General features: G+C 37.1%; 1 protein-coding gene across 1 annotated transcript; it reads left to right on the top strand.

The window, feature by feature from the left end:
* The first annotated feature begins 90 nt into the window (after nucleotides 1-90).
* Nucleotides 91-18,492, top strand: LOC132181271 (3beta-hydroxysteroid-dehydrogenase/decarboxylase). The gene is made up of 12 exons (XM_059594410.1): nucleotides 91-455; nucleotides 549-638; nucleotides 727-860; nucleotides 1,124-1,294; nucleotides 4,567-4,692; nucleotides 4,806-4,885; nucleotides 7,055-7,253; nucleotides 7,865-7,970; nucleotides 12,423-12,597; nucleotides 12,775-12,931; nucleotides 14,786-14,852; nucleotides 18,122-18,492. The coding sequence occupies exons 1-12, from the start codon at nucleotides 224-226 to the stop codon at nucleotides 18,268-18,270; spliced, it is 1,686 nt and encodes a 561-aa protein (XP_059450393.1). The 5' UTR covers nucleotides 91-223; the 3' UTR covers nucleotides 18,271-18,492.
* The last annotated feature ends 466 nt before the right edge of the window (nucleotides 18,493-18,958 follow it).

Genomic DNA, 18,958 nt, shown 5'->3' with positions numbered 1-18,958 from the left:
AAAAAAAAAAAAAAAAAAACACTCGGCGTCTGCCAAGTTTGGGCCCGTTCTCGGACCGGGCCAGATGTGGGTAAGCTTAACCCACGGTGTGCTCCGTCACTCTCTCTCTCACTCTCTCTCGATCGACTGTTTCCTAAATTGTCATCTCTGTCCGATCCCATCGGTTACAGCTGCAGTAGAGAGAAACCAAAGACCAAAATCACTCACCAAAAAAAAAAAAGGAATGGCGGGTGAGGAGAGATGGTGTGTGGTGACGGGAGGGAGAGGGTTTGCTGCGCGGCATTTGGTGGAAATGCTTCTCACATACGATATATTCTCCGTCCGAATTGCCGACTTGGGCCCCACAATCGACCTACAACCAGTCGAGGAGAAGGGACCCCTCGGCCAAGCCTTGCGCTCTGGCCGCGCACTATATGTTCCCACCGATCTCCGAATCAAGGAGCAAGTAGTGAAAGGTCTCAACTATCATTCTACTTCAACTGCTTGATAAAATGCCCAGCTGAAAAATTTGTAAAAGCTTTTAAAGACTTCTTTTTATTTTTTAACAGCATGTGAAGGAGCTGAGGCTGTGTTCCACATGGCTGCGCCAAATTCGTCTATTAACAATTATCAGCTACATCGTTCGGTAAATGTGGAAGGTACTGCGTGATGGGTGTTTGGCTTTGTTGCTTTTGATGTGCTTTCGGACTTGTTTGTTTTATTTTATGAGTCAACTATGGTCTGCAGGGACAAAGAATGTTATAGATGCTTGTATTGAGGTAAAGGTAAAGAGATTGATTTATACTAGCTCTCCTAGTGTGGTCTTTGATGGGGTTCATGGGATTTTCAACGGGGATGAATCATTGGCGTACCCAGCTAAGGTACTCACTTCACTGAGTCTCAAGTTTATTATTGCTCCAGAGTCAAGTTTTTTGTTATTGCTGCTTACCGCCAGTTATAAAACGTGATTGCGATACAGCCCTTGTGCTATTTTTACGCATCGTAACACATAATTTTTACAACCTTCTTTTTTCTTTTCTTTTGCGTGCATAGATATAAAGCAAGTTAAATTCAGTTTTATTTCGAAAAATGTCTTTGCTTAGAATGTTTAATCAATGCCTATATTTGTCATCACCTGTTTCAGCACATAGATTCATATTCAGCAACTAAAGCTGAAGGAGAGGCATTGGTCATTAAATCGAATGGGATTAAAGGACTCTTAACATGCTGCATACGTCCTAGCGGCATTTTTGGCCCTGGCGATAAGTTGTTCGTTCCATCTCTAGTTTCTGCTGCCAGGGCAGGGAAATCGAAGGCAAGTATGTTCATTGTTCTGCTTAATTTTGAATTTGCCTCCTTTTCAGTTTCTAGTTATTCATACGATATACAAATTCCACATCCATAATAGGGTACATGAATGACACATACGTGCACATTATTTTTTAAGGCTGAGATATCTATCAGTTGTGCTCCATTATCTAAATCTCAGTGGCGTAGGATCAACCAATCGATTGGATGCCTTAGAAACACGTGCCTTTTTTTTAATGACTAAAGTCCATAACATAAAACATTTCATCCTAGAATTAATCCGCGTGACCATAAACTTTTAATTCCTGCTCCATGATCTAAATCTTAGTGGCATAGGATCAACCAATCGATTGGATGCCTTAGAAACACCTACCCTTTTTTTTTTTTTTTTTAAAATGACTAAAGTCCATAGCATAAAACATTTCATCCTAGAATTAATCCGTGTGACCATAAACTTTTAATTCCTGTTCCACTTTACAGGGCCAACTGCCAATTACATATTGGTATGAGGTTCATAGTGCTTGGCCTCTTTTGTTAAGTTTCTCTATATGAATATGGACTAGTGGCTTCTTCTGGCTTGTAAGAAATTCAAAAACTTTTCTAGAGAATGAAATATAAAGTTCATGACTATGAACCATTACAATAAGTTCACTTGTCAGTTCATCTCTTCCAAGAAGTTTTTGATGCAGTGAGGAGAACTTGGATCTAAAGTAGATTTGAAATGAACCGGCCAAAGATGCCACCTTTCAGGAAAATTGACGCTTACAAAGGTTTTAAGAAGAAATTCAAGCAATAATCAAGGCTATACCAAAGAGAAGAAGATAAGACTGAAGTTGGAGCAATATAAGATCAATTTCTAGGCTCCAAAGAGTCCAAGAACTCAGATATGAAATTTCATATGATAGAGAATTAAAGGACCCTACAATGACTCAAAAGAGGTAATTTTTGGCTTGCCTTGTCAAGTACGTTGCTCTTCAACCCTCTTCCACCTTTGAAGCGCAGTACTCTTCAATTCAAGCTTCACAAGCAGCACCTTTTTGTCTTCACTTATGGGCTTCCACTCAAAATAAGTCTCCAAACTAGCATCCTAATCTAAATAATCATTGGCATGCGTCTTGCCAAATAAAATCAACAACTTCTATTTTGATTCCTTCACTATTTAAGTCAAGCGCACACGCAAACCAATACTCCAATCCGCGTTGTGCTGCATATTCTACGGGTCCGGCGCTATGAAAGGGGTTTTCATCTTCTATATCATCACTCTCTTCCTCAAGACCACCTTTTGGTATGTCCAACGGATCGAGTCGCCTTCTGATGTCTCCATATGGGCTCCCCCTAGTTCCTCTCATTGAAGAGTTTATACAGCTTGTGACAAATCTTCAATCATATGCCTCATCTCAGCCATCTCTGTTTGCCGGCCTTGATTTCCTCTACCCCCATGACCTTCTTTACCACAACCAACCATAGCTTAAAGTTGCAAATTTTGACTCAAATCTGAATTTTGTTGCTTTGATCTAGGATTTGTTGCTATGATACCACTTAATGCCTTGAGGAGAACTTAGCTCTAAAGTAGATCGGAAATGAACCAGCCAAAGATGCCACCTTTCAAGAAAATTGATGCTTACAAAGGGTTAAGAATAAATTCAAGCGATAATCAAGGCTATAGCAGAGAGATGACAAAATTTTTGAAAACTAAGAGAGTACTTTGGAGGAGCTCAAGTCCTTTCTCTCTCTCTCTCTCTCTCTCATTACTTGGACAACTGCTTGTTTAGCTCTATTTCCAAAATGCATTCTTGATAGTTTTGTTAGGGGCTTTCATATAGTTTTTCATTTTTTGATTGATGGATACTTTCTGTGTCAGTGGATTTATGTGTTTATTGTTGAACTACATTATCCATGTTTGGCTTATTCACATGCTCATCTTATCTTATTCACATCACTAGAACCTGTAATAAACCTTCATTTCAAACCATGACATAGCTCTTATGTTTAAGAGTATTTGCCTTTTTTTTTTTTTTTTGTTATTTATTTATTTTTTTTGTGAAGAGGAAATCTAGTTTGAGATCTGAGGTTAATACTATAGTAATATTTCACAATGCTGAGTTCCCTATCTGTTAGGAGTATCCCCCAATTGCGCTAGGGTACTCCCCTATTAAAACTACTATAGCATAACAGGAAGAGTTATCCTAGGTTTGTAATCCCTGACCATTTTGTTCTCTTGGCACATTGTAGACATATAGGTATACTCATGTTAAAATGACACTGGGAAAAACGTTAGTCACATCTGCGCCATCACCTCAAAAGGACTAGTTAATTTGGAGTTTACCTAGAATCACTCATAAAGCCCAATTTCATCTAGTAACTAGGCAATATGAAATTTAGTACTCATGACTATTTTTATAAACCACTCATTCTCTGTGGGCTACTCCTCATCTTTTCAATATGAGACTGGGTTTTTACAAACTCCCTCTCTTAAATTCCTGATGTCTTCTTTTGGGCTATGTCATGCAGTGCTCCAGTACCACATGGCTTGGCGTTACTGGGTGGCCTTGATACCATTTGAAATGACACAGGAAAAATCGCTAGGCACATTTGCTCCATCACTCCTAAAAGGATTAGTTAACTTGGAGCTTTCCTAGAATCACTTATAAATTCTAGTTTCACCTAGTAACTAGGCAATGAGAGACTTAGAACTAATGACTATCTTTACAAACCACCCACTTTGTGTTGGCTACTACTCATCTTTCCAATATAGGACCGGAGTGTTACACATGTGGTTAGGCAAAATCAGACATCGACTCATCAGTCTAAGTGTCACTGCCTTCGTGAACCTAGTATATCTCATCACAAGTCATCTATGTTACACTTAATCTTGAATAATCTGTCATAGTATGCGAAGAGTGAGTGTCATGTAGAAGTGCTTAGTAAATGATTTAGCACAGGTTTTGAGTACTTAAAAATATTGATCATAATAATATGTACTCTATATATATAGAGTAATGTTATATACTATTATTTTATCTCCTTAAAGTTGATGTGGCTTTTAAAATCACAGACGGTGATTTTAAAAGTTACATTAACTTTGGGGGATAAAATGATGGTATATAGCATTACTCTCTCTTTCTCTCTTTCTCTCTCTCTCTCTCTCTCTCTATATATATATATATATTGGTGATGGCAACAACATATATTGGTTTTTCTTAATAGTGTTTGTGGTGCAGACTTTCTTCAATATAAACTAATATTGATTTTTATTCCTTTCCTTTTTCAAATGGTCAGTTCATTATTGGTGATGGCAACAACATTTATGACTTCACTTATGTTGAAAATGTGGCACATGCCCATGTATGTGCGGAGCGAGCTCTTGCATCAGAAGGGAAGGTTGCAGAAAAAGCTGCAGGGCAGGTACCTTTTTAATTTCCATTGGATTAGTATTTGAATGGGAGAAAGAGGTTGTCAAGCTAGGATTTCATACATGGGTTTTTGCTTTCTTTGCTAAATGGAGGTTGGTTTCACAGGCATATTTTGTTACCAATATGGAACCCATAAAATTTTGGGAGTTTATCTCGCTTATTCTTGGAGGTCTTGGTTATGAAAGGTATTTCTTTTTCTTATACTTTCATTTTGAGCAGATGTAACCAGTTGTTAGTGTGTTGGTTTTATTCTTCTTCTTCTTTGATCTTTGTCTTACTTAGTGTCCACTTAGCCAGTTCTTTGTTAGTTGTGTTACATCTTGGAATTCCACTATTTCACCATTCAAGGCGAAAACATTTTTTTTTGTGTCTAATCTCCAATTTTTTGTGCTGCTTTTTCTTATGTTTTTGAAGTTCTATGTTGAAAATTAACCGAGCCAAATTAGAATTAGTTCCCGTCGGCACCTTGGAAGATGTGGGAGGCTTTGCTTGTATCCTTGGTTGCAGGGTGTTCTCTTTGCTTATGAAATACCTGGGAATGCCGTTGGAAGTTTCGTTTAAGGCAAAATCTATTTGGGATCACATAATTGAAAGATAGAATGTCGTTTTGGCAGAATGAAAGCAGCTTTATCTGTCAAAGGGTGGTAGAATTACTCATTAAAAGCACACTCTTCAATTTGCCTACGTATTTTTTGTCCCTTTTCTCCATCCCAGTTGGTGTTGCTAATTGTATCGAGAAAATTTAGCTGGATTTCTTGTGGGGCGAAGTAGATGATGAATTTAAATTCCATCTTGTCAGTTGGTTCAAGATTTGTACTCTGACTTCCTCAGGAGGTTTAGGGGTTAGGAACTTATTCTGTTTAACTGAGCTCTCTTGGGAAATGGCTTTGGTGTTATGGCACAGAGAGAGCTTTGAGGAGATTGGTGGTGGAAGCTAAATATGAGAGCTTGTGGGGATGGTGGTGCACTAGTGCTCCACTGGGGTTTTTTTGGTCCTATAGGGTGGGGGTGTGGAAAAACATTATGAGAGGATAGGGGGATTTTTTGAGATTTGTGAGATATGAGGTGGGAGATGGGCTTGAGATTCGATTTTGGCATGATGTCTGGTGTGGAGATCAGGCCCTAGAGGAAGCTTTCTCAACGTTGTATAGTATCACCTGTTTTAAGGAGGCCCTGGTGTCAGATCATTTGTAGGTTGTGAACAACACATATTAGTGGAATATCACCTTCATCAGATTCGTGCATAATTTGGAGATAGAGATGGTCATCTCTTTCTTCATTCTCTTGTACTCTATCAGGTTGAATAGAGGAGGCAAGGATAGGATATGTTGGATCCCCTCTAAAAGGGAAACTTTCGAGGTCAGTTTTTATTGTGGGGTTAATCCCTCGGCTGGTATTTCTTTCCTTTGGAAGAGCATATGAAAAAATAAGGTGCCTACGTGAGTGGCTTTCTTTGTTTGGACAATTGTGTTAGGGAGAATCTTGACCTTGGATACTCTAAGAAAGAGACACTTAATAGTGATGGACCGGTGTTGCATGTGCAAGAACAGTGGAGAATCAATTGATCATCTTTTGCTTTATTTTGGAGTTCTTAGAAAATTATGGGTTTCAATTTTCCGTCTCGTCGGGGTAGAGTGGGTAATGCCCAATCAGTGGAGTTATTAGCTAGTTTGGTAGTCACCATAATTTGGAAACCTGGAGGATGGCTCCCCATTGGATGATGTGGTGCATTTGGAGAGGACACAATTTTCAAAACTTTGAAGATTGTGAGAGAATGGCAGTAGTGTTAAAAGACATTGTTCAAGACTATGGGTGCATGGTTTGTACCAATAGTTTTCACTTTGCTAATTTTGTAGATTTTTGGATTTATGTTCGTTATCTTCTCCCTAGTGGGTGTTTCTCTTGTATATTTTTTGTGTACTTGAGTTGCACACTTGCGCTCCTTTGCGTTTTTAATAAGATTGAATTATTTATCTAAAATAATATTCCATGCTTTATGACCCTTCCTACGCATGCCTCTTCTGTTCTGGTCTTAGGTCATGATGCAATGGGCCTTTGGCACAATTTAAGATGCTTGCTAACTAAATTCTTGTACTTGATCATTTTGTTTCTAGAAGATGAGAACATTTTCTTTTTCTCTCCCTTTTGGAGGAAAAGAGGATTGCTTGTTAGCCTTTTTTATCAGCTGGGCACTGGTCCATGAGTTATTGGGTTTTGCTGTATAGCATGTGGCCTCTTTTAAATGAATAACCTGCAATTTCTTTTATGGTGTAGTCAATTTTCATTTTTTTCCCCAAAAACTAGGGAATAAAATATAGTTACGTAATTGTTGATCTGAACCATGTGGTTTGCAGGCCAAGTATTAAGATCCCTGCCTTTGTAATGATGCCAATTGCACATTTGGTGGATTGTACATATAGGCTGTTAGGTCCATATGGGATGAAGGTTCCGCAGTTGACACCTTCAAGAATAAAACTCCTCTCTTGCAGCAGATCTTTCAATTGTTCGAAAGCAAAGGATCTAATTGGCTACACACCCATCGTATCACTTCAGGTTCTTTCCTTTTTCACAAAAAAGATAAATAAGTTGCTCCCAAAAAATAAAAATGGAAAAAAAAGAAGCAGAAAAAGAGCGTATATAAGGATTCACCATTTGGAAATATTTTCTTGATTGTTTTAAATCACTTAGGTTTCTTCTGCAGGGAATTAATTCGTTGATTGTTTTAAATCTAGTTGTTTAATTGTTTGTATTTTGATGATTTGTATAAGGATTCATCAAATCTGTTTAGTTTATATCATGTTCTGCTGAATCCCCATGAATTTTATGGCCCCATGGTTTATCCGTAAACTCAACTTTGAGGATTTGTCCTTATTACATGTGGGCCCTTCTAATTTTTTTGGTCTTAACCCTCTAAATGATTTATTTCGGATGGTTGATGCAAATTTAAATGCCCATAAGGATTTTACCCTCTATGTTTAGACGATTGTGATTCGGTTTAATGTTGTGCTCTGGGTCTTATTTACATAACGTGGCTCTGAACTGGATAGGATTGATTGATAGGCAGTTATCAATCCCATTAATAAAGGTCTATTCACCTGTATAATCTGAGTGCAAATTCTTGTATAAGTCATATACTTTTAACATTAGATTTTGTCTTTCTGCAGGAAGGTCTAAAGAGGACAATTGAGTCATACTCTTTCTTGAGGGCTGAACTTCCACCCAAAAGAGAAGGGCCTTCTAAAGCTTCCATATATCTTGGAAGTGGAATGGGTATGAATCATCAATTTCATGTCACTATTTTGTATTTCTGACTGTGTTGCATTTCCATATGTTATACTCTTGGGTGTTTTCTTACAGTACGTTGTAGAATGCAATCATTCAGGGCCTTGTATAAATCAAATGACGGATACCTCTTGCACTGCCCTAGCCAACTACTATACTGATACCTGTCTAATTATTAGTGGAAAGTTATCCTTTTAGAGGAATGTTTAATGATTGACCTTAATGCTGTAAGTGTGAAATGTCTTAGAAAGTTGTTCTTTAGGATGGTACAATTTGGTTAATGGCAATAACAATTTATGCATGAAGGTTTAGTTAAGACTGACAGGCCCCAATTGGCATGCTGTATATAGAGGGTTGGTTTGGATTGGATTATATTGTCTAATCATGTTATTGGGATACACCTGGTCTGGATTGAATAAAAATAATACTTGGTACGTTGTCTTTTTGCTGGTTGGCTGGAAGCTTGAGTGATTGGTGTGGAGATGAGGAAATTGAAAACAGAAAACTTATTGGCGGTTGGTCACTGCCAAGCTTTAGGCCATACAATGCCTTCTTCAACAAACCTTGTTGGTTACTCCATATAAACCTCCTTAAGTAAGTTCCCATGTAAACATGCATTTTTGACATCCAATTGAAATAATGACCATGCAAGATTAGCAGCCACAAAAGTTAAGACGTGAATGGAGACAATTTTGGAAATTGAAGAAAAGGTTTTGTCGTAATCAATACCATAGGTTTGTGTGTAACCTTTAGCAACTAACTTTCTTTTGAACTGTCAAGGAAGTCATCTGATTAAACTTCATTGTGCATACCCACTTGCAACCAATAGTTCTTTTACCAAAATGGTAGTGAGACAAGATCTTAAGTTTCATTCTGATGTAGGACCTCAATTTCGACTTTCATTGCTGTTCTCCAACCCGGGTAGATAATGCTCCTTAATTGTCTTAGGGATAAAGATTGTAGAGAGTTGAGAGGTAAAACATGAAAAAGAATAAATAAGGAAGTCATCCGACAAAGTGAAACAAAATCGGTGGGCGTGTCAGTCTTATCTAATCGGGATATATATAGTGTCTATATATATATAAAGAAAAAAGGAAGTCTCTATAAAGAAATAGAGGACCTAGCGACATAAATAGATGGTCGCACTCCCGACGGCCTCCTAATCGGGTGGCAGAGTTGGGTGCAGTGTCAAGGTATTATTGTTGTGCCCCCAACTCTGCCACCCGATTAGGAGGCCGTCGGGAATGCGGCCATCTATTTTTGTCGCTAGGTCCTCTATTTCTTTATAGAGACTTCCTATTTTCTCTCTATATATATAGACACACGTGCGTAGTCACAATATATTACATCCTTTATATTACAAGGCAAAAGAGTGGGGGGTCGTGACCGCTAGCATTCCCTACAACTATTTACTAACATTCCTAATTCCAAGCCCAGTTTTCGGCCCATTTCATAAATATTTTATTCGATAATCCAAAATATTTATCTCGACTCATCTAGAACCCCAAATACCTAAATTTAGCCCACAATCGCTTCCGGGCTCATCGAGTTCAACTTATGTAGTACGGAACCAATTTAACCTAGTCATAGCTGCTAAATCCTAATATGCATTTTCACTTCTTCTAATTGTCTCTTTGTTTCCACTAGGTTGAGACATTACAAATACAGGCCATCAACTTCATTTTTTTTTTGATTTGGCATCGTGTATCTGGAGCTTCACTCCGACTAATCCAGGGGGTGCACAGGCCCTTGGAAAAGAGTTTCCCGCAAGTGCACCTCGGTTAATTTAAGGGTCAAACCCCCAGTGAGTTTCGAACCTAAGACCTTGAGAAGCATACTCAAAGTCCCAGACTATCCAACCACTGAGCCAACCCCAACTTCATGTCCCATATTAATCATCCACTTCATCTGGAGATCTTGATTGAGCAAGAGTAGTCGTGGATGAGGAAGTGGCTTGCTTATATACACTAAACTGAGCATACTCATCCCTCTGTCTGGTAATTAGATTAGATTCGGATGTCTGACTAGAGCTAGTAGGAGGTCTAGATGATGGAGAGGGATCCTCTTGAGATGAGACTTGATTGGCTTGACCTAGACAGTGTGCCTTGTAGATCCCAAAAACTAATGTACAATGTGATTGTTATGACCGCAATGAGTGCATATGTGGGATTTGCAACTTCCACCTTCCTAGAATTCCGAGCCCACATGAAGCACGGTCATCTTTGCCGCCATGTCCTCCACGGGAACCACCTAAACCACCACAAGATGCAACAAAGCTTATTGATCTCCACTATGACCACAAGAATCACTACCTGGGAGTGTAGAATGCTAGATCCTTGAAAAGACCTCATATTGTGTGGGAAGATCAGAACCACAGAAATAGAGACGAAACTTTTAAATGAAGGTTTTATAATTTTAGGAGTAATGATACAATGCACGCGGCGTGCGTGGCACGCCCACGCACGCCAGTGCAAAATTTTTTTTTTTTTTTTTAAAATAATAATAAAATAAAATTTTGTGCCTGGCGTGCATCACTGTTGATGCACGCCAGGCGTGCAATGTATCATTACTCTAATTTTAGTATATTAATATAATAAATTATTATATCAAGTAAAAAAATATGGAAAAGTTTAATATTAGAACAGTGAAACTTGGTACTAGGCCATAAGTGATTGAAACTTGGAAGAATGACTCAAAAGAATATGTAGCTTTTACGTAAATCGATAAAGTACATAATAGACAAATAGTGAGATGAAGGATTGATAGAATAATAGAGTGAGAATTGTGAAAGAAAAGAGGAGAAAAAGAAACAGAGTTGTAGATAAAGTATAATGTTAGAGATAAAATTCTAGTCTCTATAAGCGGTTAGGTGGACCTTTTGAAAATGAGATCTTAAGTTACGCCAAGTAATTAAGTTACCTTTAACCTTCTTTTAAAAGAGAGACATATTTTACTTTCTCTTGATTTTATTTTTTGTTGGTAAAGATGCTTTTCAGATGGAAAATATGTCTCTCTTAATCTTCTCTTGATCTTCATTTAATACCATATGTTTAACAAGAGAAATGCTAGTCATCATTCTCAAATAGCATTCTTCTAGCATTCTCTTTTTTTTTTTTTTTTTTCAAAAAAAAAAAAACAAGTGGATGTGAATGTGCCTCATAGACAAGAATGCTAGGAGAATGCTACTTGAGAATGTAGAGTAGCATTTCTCGTTTAACAATTATAGATACCTTTCTGGATTTATCTTGATGTTTACTTAATTCCATATTTTTGTCCTTAGTTACACTATTAGCGTTGTTCTTCATTCTTATTTGCACATCTTCAAAAGTAAAATAGGTAAAAGATAGTTATGTTACACCTTATAAGGCAATTTTTTTTTTTTTTTTTTTCCATAATTAATAAAAAATATTTTAAGAGTCTTTATTTCTTAGGGAGGTCTTTTAATGCTATTTTTTAAGAAACTTTATTTCTTAGGGGCTTTTATATAATACCATTTATTTCTTTCACGGGGGGCTTTAGGCAGGGGCCTTAGTTGCCTACTCTTTTGAGCTAGCCTTGCCACAACAACTACCACAACCTCACCTAAGCACAATCAACAGCAACAATTAACCACCACAACAATCGGAGAAATTACTGGCTCTACCTCCAGAGACTTGGCTGACCGCCACAAATGACACCTAGCATCCTTGAATCAATTTGTTTTTCTGGGAAAAAAACGCTACCTCAGTGCTCATCATTGGGTGTGATGGGAACGATGATGTCATCCAACAAAAACACAATCATGGGGATGAGGGTGCCATGTGCCTCCAACCACGGCCTGCAAGTGAACCCAAATACCTACCCTACCATGTTCTGTTGTAGGGTTCTGTTATGGAAAAGAAAAAGAGAAGGAAGAAAAGAAAGAAAAAGGAAAGAAGGGGAAAGAGAAAGGCTCCTGCCGTTTGTTGATTTCTAAGCTATGATACAATGTAAACATTGTAAAGCATATGCATTTTCAAAATAGAGACACGGTATATTTTGGCCCTCACCATATGTTATTATTTATTTAAGAAAAATATGTCATTCTAGAGGAAAGGACAGCTGGTACAATAGGGACACTTCATTTTCTAACACTTATTAATCCATTTCACTTCACTTTATGTTTTACAAACCAAAATGTAGCATACTCAGATACTTTTTGTTTTTGTTGGAGGTTATCATGTCAAACACCGAGACATGTTGGAAATGAGCGCTTATATTCTTGACAAGTTTATATATTCTAATCCAATGTGTTTAGGCATCTAGGGCAAACATAAGGATATTTATGATATTGGACTTCTAATTTTTTTTTTCTTTTGCGACGACATTGTAAGCTGTTGACACATTGTGATTAAGTTGTAATATACATCTATATCTATATGCGTTGATGCAGTGACCCATTTGCCTCTATTCTGTTTGCAGTTGCTGACACTTTACTCTGGAGGAATAAAAAGCAGACACTTGCTGCTTTGTTAGTTTTGGTTGCAATTTACTGCAACTTTGTAGCATCTGGATTTACCCTCCTGAGTGCCCTTTCAAAGCTTCTCTTGGTGACATCAATGTTCTTGTTTATCCATGGCTTTTTACCAGGAAAAATGTATGTCTGAATAACTCTTATTCGATGCGCGAATATGCTAATTAACATGCACACTGCTGTTAACATTTTTCACCCATAGACCTTATTAATTTGTTCTGGATTGATGGGAGGCTGTCAGAAGCATTGAACTGATGGTACTAAGTTTAGTGCTAATTATAAATGTGTCTGCTATTGCAGAATGGGATATACAGTTGAGAAAATACCCGGGTCTTGCTTTCACTTGTCAGAAGAAATGTCGATAAGAGTTGCTTCGGCTGTGGCCTTATCTTGGAATGCTGCTGTTACTGTTTTGAAATATCTTTCGAAGGGGAATGACTGGATTTTGTTCCTTAAGGTATTTGCCATTCTCTGCATGTTTCTTTGCTGTTTATGACTCCAAGTTAAGCATTTTGTTTTTTGGTGGTACTGAATTTGTTCCTACCTTTTTTGGTTTTCCTGATAATTATTAAAATGAAGGGTTAAAATTAATACCTGGGGAGTGCAAAAGGACCTTTTAAAGAGCAACAATTTAATTCTTCATTGTCCAAACAATCCAAAAAAAGAGGAAAAAACAATCTGCCCAGCAGAGTCATCCAGTGAGGGCGATTTTGAAAACATAAGCTGAAATACAGTAACTTCACACAATTTCCATTGATGCATTGTGTTATAAGCTGTAAAATTGACAGGGAATCCAACAACTTTTGAATGCTACTTATTCCTGAAAACTTCCATAAGTTAAAGTTGTGTTACAAGTTATGTTATTTAGTCCAGTGTACTTTGGGGCGCCTCACGCTTTCAATAATATCAGTTACTTACCTATCAAAAAAAAAGTTATGTTATTTAGTATATAAAAGTATAAAAGTAAACTAACGTAGACGAGGAGTACCATTTAGAAAAAAGAAAGGAAAAAGCCATTTTTTTCAGAAGAATTTTGTGTGCTCTAAAACTACGCACAGGAAAAGTGGCTAGTATGATTTTATTTTTAAGAAGTACCTTGTCAAATGGTTTTTGGGGATACATTTGTGTGTTGTGTCACTTTTTTTTTGGTTAGGTGAGAAGGGAACAAGGTCTGGTTGCTACTTGGACAATTTTGGTAACCTAGGAAAATGTCATTTCAAAAGGGAAACTATTTCTCCTTATGTCCATAAATATTTAGGGAAAACCAACTCTGTCCCTTACCAATTTATAACATTTTCTGAGCTGTCGTCCAATTCTTTCCCTCTAGATTTGATCTTTCATAGACTCCAACTAACATGCAAAAGCTGGTCTTGCATAATAAGTATTACTGTTTGAAGAAAAGGTAAGAGTGTCATTGTTCCTGCATAAGTTGCCTAGATGCAGTTGATGCATATCTGGTAGAAATTTTAAGGTGGTAATTGGAACTACAAAGATTGATGGAGCTAGCCAAAGCTTTTTTCAGATAGAATATTGAAGCCGTTGGGGTCTGTTTATTCTTTTTATTTCTTTCTTTTTATTTTTCCGGATGAATTAGTCATTTCATCCAACCAAAAGAAGTTCAAGGGGTGAAATCACAGTACAAAAGATACTAGCAGTAGAAACTGCAGTCAAATCGTTAAGTTTTAAAACTCCTCTGCACATCAAATACAGAAAAAGGAATTTTCACAAACTACAAAATCTCTATTTTGGATGGAATTTGGAACTCTTCTGCTTGTAGCAAGTCTCAACCTCACTGCAGTCATAATGTTTTGAATCATGCATTGCTTTGATTTTATATTACCACCATGTAAGCTGGAATTTATGTGAAGCCAGATAATAAACATTAGCTGAGCGGCAGTTTACACAGAGTATATCTAAAAGTCTTCTTTCAGGATCCATAAGGCACTACTCTTTACTCTCTGATGTTTAGATCCTTTCTTTCGTTTTCCTTCTTGTATTCTTTTAATGTTTAAATGAATTTGCTGTACTTATAAAAAAAATGTATTCTTTTAATGAATATGCATTGAAATCACTACCACTCTTTCATTTGTACATATCATTCATGATGAGGTACACCAATGGCCACACTAAAAAGAGAAGACGTGTAAGACACTGCTTCCTGAGGTCCCCTTGTTAACTTAGTTTATTGTATAAATAATGAAAATTTTGAGTTTGGTTCCTACTTGTTTTAATGCGTACATTTTTTGTTCATTTCAGCAATTCTGATGTGGGGTTCTTGATCAATTTGGTTGATACTTTTCTTTGTGTCTAGGTTGTTCTCTCCCTACTGCTTCTTAGCTTCCTCGGAGCCATTTCAATTCATGGATTTTTTGTTATAGGTTTGCTCTCTCTCTTTCTCATGCACGTCTTTACTACAAGGAAATATTTTGGAAGGCCAAAAAACGAAGGAAGTTTGTACCGAGACTAGGGTTGGTTTGTTGAAGTTTTGAGAAGTGTTTTGAGTTTTGAAAAGAGTTTGAAAAAGGTAAAATTGGAGAATTGATTTGGTGGGGGCTACATTTGAAAAACGTTTTGTATATGGGTGTACAAAAAAAAATTGGGTAAAGTCCACTTACCCCCCTCAAAGTATCACCCAATTGACGTCTTCTCCAAACTTTCAATTGTGACAATATCCCCCTCAAACTACCAAAACATTGTCAATGTCTCCCCCCCAATGACGAAATTACCCTTAGTAAAATAAAAACAAAAATTCTAAAAATCTAGAAAAAAACCTAAAACTAAAAAAGAAGATATAAAATCTGGCCAAATTTAAAAATTAAAAAGAAAAAAACATTTTTATTTAAAAAGTTTTGATTTTTTTTTTTTTTGATTTTTTGATTTTAAAAACATAATTTTGAATAAGAAATGGTTTTTTTTTTTTTTTTTTGAAATAAAAAATTCCGTTTAAAAACATTTTTTGCTTTTGTCTTATTGAGAAATCTATAGTGGCATGTTTATATTTTTCTAGCTTTGAGGAGGACATTATCACAATTGAAAGTTTGGGGGGACATTGTCAATTAAGTGGTAGTTTGATGGGGGTATGTAGACTTTTCCCAAAAAAATTCGTTTGGTAAAGTTTTGAGGGGTGTTTTTGAAAATAAATAAATAAAGAAAGGGAAGCTCAAGGGGACAACCCAAATGCATAGAAAGTATACAAGAGAAACACCTAATCAGAAAAAGAAAAACGATCAAGAAAATCATGAAAGCTAGAAAAATGAAAGCAATCATAGGCAACCATCAAGTGGTAAAGGGTGTTGAAGAAAAAAACCTTTGAATCCACCACTCTTGCGGTCTTCAAAACTATAATAATTTCTCTCTCCAAATACACCACATTAGGGGAAGATGAAACCATCTTCCACATTGTTGCACAATGAAGACTACCAAACTGCTTTCTTCAACAAGTGAGGTCTACTACTCATCTAAGCATGACCCGATTTAACCCAAAAAGACTGAATATAGTATTCCTAAAGCACTAGCAATCTGACCATGGAGTAAAAGATCATCAATAGATTTCCCACTGTTTTTGCATATGCAACACCAATCTACCACTGTGATATGCGGCTTTCTTAGGTTATCTGTAGTCAGAATCTTCCTTAACATTGTCTACCTAGCAAAGAACTCCAATCTCAAAGGAACCTTATTCCGCCGAATACCCCTACAAGGCAAAGGAGTACTATCATGGGGAATTAGGACATTGTAGAAGATCTAACATCTAACAACCGTCTCTTGGAAGGGGCCCAACAAAGCTTGACTTCACTCCCCCCCAATCTCAGCTTGAAGGAGTACAACAAATTAAAGAATGAGGTGAAAGCCACTTTCTAGTCATGTGTGCGCCGCTCTGATAAAATTAATGTTCCATTGATGGGAGTCACTAGAAAATTCCAAATGATCTACCACATAAGCATCCTTGAAGCAAGCAATACTAAATAACTCCAAAAAAGGTACCTTCTTAAGGGTATGATCCCCACATTACACGTTATGCCAAAATCTAATTTTGGAGCCGTCACCCTTTATAGGCAAAGAAAAGACCCTTGCAACCTAGAATACTAGCTAAACCATTAACATTATTAACATTGCCAATTGCCTAGCAAAAATTCAAGGTGTCCTTCGTAAACAAAAGAAGGGAGATGTTAAGCACCCCACAAAAAAGCCCATTTTCAATGTGGTAAAGATCATTTTCCTTAAAGCCTTCATAAAAATAGCAAAGGAGGCAAAGGCTCTCCCTGCCTCTAGCCCCGAGAATTACTAAAAAATCCCATTAGTGGCATTCACCAATTAAAAAAAAAGAAAAAAAAAAGAAGACACTAAAGAAATAAAATGCATTATCAAATTACGCCATTTCTCCCAAAAACGCACCTTCTAAGCATATACAACAAAAAATCATAATTCACATGATCACAAGTCTTTCTCAATATCTAATATGCAAAGCACACCTGCTTCTCCAGATTTGATCCTGCTAGTAAGGCATTCATTAGCTATAGGAATGGAGTTTAGAATGCCTACCCTGCATGAAAGCATTTTGAGGCTTGGAGATAATCTTCTCCACTACCATTTTCAACTTGTTAGCTAAAATTTTGGCAACAATTTTGTAAACTCCAACAAAGCTAACAGGTCGAAAGTTCTTGATATTAACAGCCCCTGATTTCTTCGGAATAAGAGCAACGAACATAGCGTTACGACTTATTTCAAACTTGCCTTTGGCCTAAAAATCATGGAAGACATTCATAATATCTTCTTTAAGAACATTCCAACAAGCTTGGAAGAACGCAATAGTAAAACCATGTGGGCCTTGTCACTTTTTAGAGCTTTCACCACATCAAAAACCTCACTTTCCTCAAAAGCTCTCTCCAATCAGATGACCTCAACCTCGCCAACGGAGTAAAAAAAGGGTCATCCAAATTAAGCTGCCAAATGAACTATTCGCTAAACAAACTATTATAGAATTGCACAATGTGTGCTCTGGTCTCAATATGATCAGAAGAGTCTGTACCATTAAGCAACAAAGATTCAATGGAGTTATTTCTTCTATTCGAGTTGGCTACTTGATGGAAGAACTTTGTGCCTCCACCTCACCTCGTCCATAAGAGTTGTCCTCTCCAAATCTCTAATAGCTTTATCCTTCCTCATTTTCTCCCCATCACACCCATCACATAAAGCTCTCTCTTCTTCCAAACCCTCAAGAACTTGTAAATCATCCAAAAGAAGCCGTTTAGATAACTGGATATTTGAGAAAAAAAAATTCAGCATTTGAATAGTGAAAACAATTTTCCGAAACTGTCAAGTAAGGCCTTGTCCAAAATTTATGGGAGAGCTTGAAACAAAGGCTGTAAATGAATCTGATTGGATGTTATTGAGAGAACCTGTCAGATTGTTGGATAAAAGAAGATGTAGCAAATGCCATTAAATTTTGTAACTGTTGTTGTTACTCCCTTGGACCGTTTTTCACTTGGGTTCCTTCTTATTTTAGTCTTTGAGACTTGAATATGAGCTTCAATTCTGTCCAACCCGAGTCTTAGATTGCCATTTTTTGCATTGGACTGAGTTTGTGACTTTCCATTCTCGTTGTGTCTTGTCTAAGGGGGGATTTGTGCTCTTGTTATTTTTGCAGGTCTTCCTGCTGCTTTTGTAGCCTTCTATCTTTATGAGAAAAAAGAGCAGGAAATTGATGCTATGGTTCTGGAAACTCTGTCTCTTGGATGCAAATTAAAATGCAAAATTGTTGGAAAATTTGTTACTTCCAAGAAGATTGACAGCTAGTAGCCCACATTTTCTTCACTAAGACGTGGTGCTAGGATCTTCTGTTTCCTTGTTTGGACCAATGTCCTTTTTTGGGATAAAGTGAAGTACAGGGCCATTTGCCTGATATTTTGATGATTTGAGAAAGGGCATTGGCATGACAGTGTTGTGTGAGTTGAGTACTATTTGTGTCAGGCTTTGAGAATTCTCTAGAAAATATGAGGTGCTTGATATGCTTGTGTACCTGATGATTCTTCTTCCCCTTTTTGGCTCTCTTCTTGCACCCCCTTCTCTTCCCAATTGATGGGGTTTTAATTGATTTGTAATTATTGTTTCAGCTACATTGCGTTTTCGTACAGTGTAACTTACCATCTTCCTTTTATCTTTACGAAAGATGATGCTTGGATGAAATATTTGGATTTTGCTTTTCCCTCTAGTTTTCTTTTCTCCTAAATGATGTTTTACTTCATCTTCCCCTTTAAGTAGCTTTAAGAAATATTTTCAAAGAACTCTGGCGAAAGAACTTATCTACAGAGGATTATCATTGTCTGGATAGATACTGTAGATTGATGGGGAATCCCAAATCATGTAACCAGCTCTCAACCTAGTTTGAGCCCTAAAGAGTCAACCTAGTTGATGGGCATTTATTTTTGGTGCCCAAACTGTAGTCCAAATAATTTCGAGCACCTTAGCCCACGTCGTGGGTCAC

The sequence above is a fragment of the Corylus avellana genome, chromosome ca5, assembly GCF_901000735.1.
Source record: "Corylus avellana chromosome ca5, CavTom2PMs-1.0".
NCBI classification, from domain to species: domain Eukaryota; kingdom Viridiplantae; phylum Streptophyta; class Magnoliopsida; order Fagales; family Betulaceae; genus Corylus; species Corylus avellana.
This window is presented reverse-complemented; position numbering and strand designations above follow the sequence as displayed.